At 44.7% G+C, this 5000-nt stretch overlaps 1 protein-coding gene across 1 annotated transcript in view; it reads left to right on the plus strand.

Annotated features, from left to right (window-relative positions):
- The first annotated feature begins 3264 nt into the window (after positions 1-3264).
- syt16 (synaptotagmin XVI) overlaps positions 3265-5000 on the plus strand; it is a 21416-nt gene continuing 19680 nt past the window's right edge. Inside the window, exon 1 of the mRNA XM_079693331.1 lies at positions 3265-3542. Within this exon, the coding sequence (XP_079549457.1) occupies positions 3300-3542 (243 nt within the window). The 5' untranslated portion in view covers positions 3265-3299. The remainder of the gene's footprint in view (positions 3543-5000) is intronic.

Genomic DNA, 5000 nt, shown 5'->3' on the forward strand with positions numbered 1-5000 from the left:
TTATTTGAAACTAATTGAAGTTGATGTAATGAACTTGGGAAACTAAATGCTGAAATACAGAGTGTGGGGCGGAGGACCTGATTGGTTGTTCTTTAACCCGAGGATTTGTGATATTTAGCTCAGAGAGCAGCAGCAGTTACACGTCGTCTAACTTTCGGTATTTAAGCATTCAAACATAGATTTCCAAATGTTTAAGCACGGAGGTTCCTAAAATGTACTTCCTAAAAATTGTGATTAATATTAATCCTCCAACATCCACCACGACATCATCTGGATTATCATCTGATCCTGGATCATGGAGCGCCGTCAAACCCTGATGGGGATATTTTCCCTCCAACAAATCAAAGCACTCTTCCTCTCCCTCTTCCTCTCCTCTCCTCTCCTCCTCTCTTCCTCTTCCTCTACTCTTCTTCTTTTTATGTTGCTGCAACAGTAGCATTTCCCAAATTGGGATCAATAAAGCACTTCTTATCTGATCTGATCTTACAGATAAAGATTAATAAAACGTTACTCTACAAAAGCTCTGTATGCGTTATCTTGTTCAGTCAAATCATCTTATTCTGAGTTGTATCTCAGATGAAACACATATTTATTTACATAATTATTAGAAAATCACCATCTAACAAAAACCTTTGAGCGTTTGTGGAATATTTGCGGATTTGTATATTATTTTGAAACAACATTTCCTGATTCTGGTCAAATATAGTTCAAAATGAGTTCTCCTGATAATTACAAGATGTGATTTATCTAAATATCCCGTCTTATTTCTAGAGATCTCACCAAGCTGATGTTCACTTGTTCTATTGACAGATTGTGAAAACATCTTGTTTTCACTATTGTTAAACTTTTTGGAGCAGCCTTTTTTCAGAATCAGAATCAGAATCCCTTTATGAGTCTCACAGAGGGGAAATCTGCAGCGTTACAGCAGAAAGAGCCACAGCAGCTTAGTGTTGTATATCTTACATGCGTTAAAACAAGTACTAAGTTATAATATAATAATAAACAATATGCTAAAAAAAGATAAAAACTAAAAAAGTTACATAATTTTCAAAAATACAGATCAAAAACAAATCATATCTACAAATCAAATCCTGTAGCAGTTCTTAGGATTTAGCAGCCCGGCATATATTACAGTTATTAAAGATGGCATATTTATATAAAGCACATATTGCACATAGTTTGACGATATTTAACAGCAGCAAGTTACACAATCTACAAAATACAAGATGCATACCTTGTGACAGTAACAAGGGTTTAGCAGCCAGGTATACATTACAGTTATTAACGGCATGTATATATATTGCAGATAGTTGGTTTGTATTTAGCATCAAGGGGTGTTATAGTCTGTGTTGTGGTGTGTGTAGGAGGGTCTACTAGGGGCAGTGCTGGTTGTATAGTCTGTGTTGTGGTGTGTGTAGGAGGGTCTACTAGGGGCAGTGCTGGTTGTATAGTCTGTGTTGTGGTGTGTGTAGGAGGGTCTACTAGGGGCAGTGCTGGTTGTATAGTCTGTGTTGTGGTGTGTGTAGGGGGGTCTACTAGGGGCAGTGCTGGTTGTATAGTCTGTGTTGTGGTGTGTGTAGGAGGGTCTACTAGGGGCAGTGCTGGTTGTATAGTCTGTGTTGTGGTGTGTGTAGGAGGGTCTACTAGGGGCAGTGCTGGTTGTATAGTCTGTGTTGTGGTGTGTGTAGGAGGGTCTATAGGGGCAGTGCTGGTTGTATAGTCTGTGTTGTGGTGTGTGTAGGAGGGTCTACTAGGGGCAGTGCTGGTTGTATAGTCTGTGTTGTGGTGTGTGTGGGGGGGGGTCTACCAGGGGCAGTGCTGGTTGTAAAGTCTGTGTTGTGGTGTGTGTGGGGGGGGGTCTACCAGGGGCAGTGCTGGTTGTAAAGTCTGTGTTGTGGTGTGTGTAGGAGGGTCTACTAGGGGCAGTGCTGGTTGTATAGTCTGTGTTGTGGTGTGTGTAGGAGGGTCTACTAGGGGCAGTGCTGGTTGTATAGTCTGTGTTGTGGTGTGTGTAGGAGGGTCTACTAGGGGCAGTGCTGGTTGTATAGTCTGTATTGTGGTGTGTGTAGGGGGGTCTACTAGGGGCAGTGCTAGTTGTATAGTCTGTGTTGTGGTGTGTGTAGGGGGGTCTACTAGGGGCAGTGCTGGTTGTATAGTCTGTGTTGTGGTGTGTGTAGGGGGGTCTACCAGGGGCAGTGCTGGTTGTATAGTCTGTGTTGTGGTGTGTGTAGGAGGGTCTACTAGGGGCAGTGCTGGTTGTATAGTCTGTGTTGTGGTGTGTGTAGGGGGGTCTACTAGGGGCAGCGCTGGTTGTATAGTCTGTGTTGTGGTGTGTGTAGGAGGGTCTACTAGGGGCAGTGCTGGTTGTATAGTCTGTGTTGTGGTGTGTGTAGGAGGGTCTACTAGGGGCAGTGCTAGTTGTAAAGTCTGTGTTGTGGTGTGTGTAGGAGGGTCTACTAGGGGCAGTGCTGATTGTAAAGTCTGTGTTGTGGTGTGTGTAGGAGGGTCTACTAGGGGCAGTGCTGGTTGTAAAGTCTGTGTTGTGGTGTGTGTAGGAGGGTCTACTAGGGGCAGTGCTGGTTGTATAGTCTGTGTTGTGGTGTGTGTAGGAGGGTCTACTAGGGGCAGTGCTGGTTGTATAGTCTGTGTTGTGGTGTGTGTAGGAGGGTCTACTAGGGGCAGTGCTGGTTGTATAGTCTGTGTTGTGGTGTGTGTAGGAGGGTCTACTAGGGGCAGTGCTGGTTGTATAGTCTGTGTTGTGGTGTGTGTAGGAGGGTCTACTAGGGGCAGTGCTGGTTGTATAGTCTGTGTTGTGGTGTGTGTAGGAGGGTCTACTAGGGGCAGTGCTGGTTGTATAGTGTGTGTTGTGGTGTGTGTAGGAGGGTCTACTAGGGGCAGTGCTGGTTGTAAAGTCTGTGTTGTGGTGTGTGTAGGAGGGTCTACTCGGGGCAGTGCTGGTTGTATAGTCTGTGTTGTGGTGTGTGTAGGAGGGTCTACTAGGGGCAGTGCTGGTTGTATAGTCTGTGTTGTGGTGTGTGTAGGAGGGTCTACTAGGGGCAGTGCTGGTTGTATAGTCTGACCGCTGCAGGAAGGAAGGACCTGCGGTATCTCTCCGTGAGACAGGTGGGGTGCAGCAGCCTGTCGCTGAAGGAGCTGCACAGTGAGGACAGGGTGTCCTGGAGGGGGTGGGACACATTGTCCAGCAGGCTGCCATTCTCCTGTCTCCAGTGATATCCTATCTTTACCAGAGGAGTTTAATGCTAACTCTTCTCTTGTTTTTGCCTTTCCTCGATGCAGAAATGGAGGCGAAGGGCCAGCCTCAGGGTCTCCAGGACCCTCTCTCTGCAGCGCTGGAAGACACTGAGAGAGCGACGACTTCCTCTTCTCTGGACAAACCTTCAAGCGTCAGGGAGTCAGCCGCCAGAGAGAGTCTCAAACTGAGCATGAACCGGCAGGCGGCCGACGGCAGCGAGGACACGGAGAAGGCAGCAGATAGCGCCAAGAACGATGTCACAGACAGCTCCACCACCTGGAGCCCAGAGGTACTGCAGACACTGACACCGCTGGTTTAGATTCACACCATTCAGATGAAAGAGCATCCAAACAATCGCTCCGAGCGGCTCGTGGCTCTTCTCCGTACAGTTTGCCACCGCTTCGATGTAAAAACTGCTCCACCCTTTGATGATCTCTGTGGATCCAGCTATAATACACCAAGGCTGAGGGCTCCACGATGTAATGAGGTTAAACCACATCGCATCGCATCCTGTTGATTCGTATTGAATGTTATCGTATGAAATCGTATCGAATAGTATCGTAGCTAAACGTTTCAAATTGTTACAAACTATATGGCATCACATGTTTTCGTATCGTTTCGCATCATATCGTAGCGTATCGTAGCGTAATGATATCATATCGCATTGTATTAAATGTCATAGAATCGAATCATACCAGACCCTAACGTATTGTGTGGTATCGAGTCGGGTCATGAGCATTGAATTCGGAGCAGTCGTCTCTTCCTGTATTTCCAGTCTGTTCTGACACTCATTCTATTATCCAGTAATGGTATCATTTAAAAAATCTTGACCCAAATAAATATGTGGAAAAAAGAGGAAAATAAATCAAATGCAGGCCACATGGACGCTGAGTGTGTAATTATAGTTTGAAGGACTGCAGCAAGAAACCAGAAAACCCTTAACCCTCAAAATGTCAATGAGCAGTAGATGACGTACATTAGAGGAACATTATGTTTAAAAATAAATCCATGTGCTGCCGATTGCACTTTAATACGCTTCCTGGAAAAAAGAGCAGTTTGTTTATTAAGAAAGGGAGAAAAACTACCTTTTAGTTATAAATGAAACCGAGGTTTGTTTTACTTTTGATTAAATCAGGTTGACGTGTTCTCGTTATCTGATTTCTTGTTTTGGTAGCTGCGGCTTCATTGTTGAACTCTAACCAATCAGTGTTGAGTAAAGTATTTGCCCCAATTAATGTTGGATAAATGAAAAAAAGACGGCAAAGTGGTTTTTAATACGTTTTTAAATTACCTGAAGCTCCTCCAGAAAACTGTTTAAACTCATATTCGGACCACAGACTCTAGGGATCTTAAAGCATCTCGCATTCACACCTATAGTCCGTTCTCAGGTGCGCTCCAGACGACAGTTTGTTACATGGTTTCATTTTTCAGAAGTTTGCGTTCACACGGGCAAAACTCAAACGGACTATAAACTTTAAACACAAGTCATGTGCTCGGAAATGCTGTTCATCCATTGGTCAGACATTAAGGGGGTAAAAACTCAAATCCTGGCAATTTTGTACCGGAGCCTCCGCCATGGAGCATCGGCAGGTTATTCTCATGCTGCTGTTAATCTGGAGATCAACAGACACTAGCGGCCCGCGCATATGATTATATAATCAGACAACGTCCGTTAAAAAACATTATAACACATATCGGCTAATGAGAGACGTTCTGCAGTAAGGAGGGCGTTTCACCGACGACAGGT

Source organism: Notothenia rossii, assembly GCF_949606895.1.
Source record: "Notothenia rossii genome assembly, chromosome: 7".
Taxonomy (NCBI): domain Eukaryota; kingdom Metazoa; phylum Chordata; class Actinopteri; order Perciformes; family Nototheniidae; genus Notothenia; species Notothenia rossii.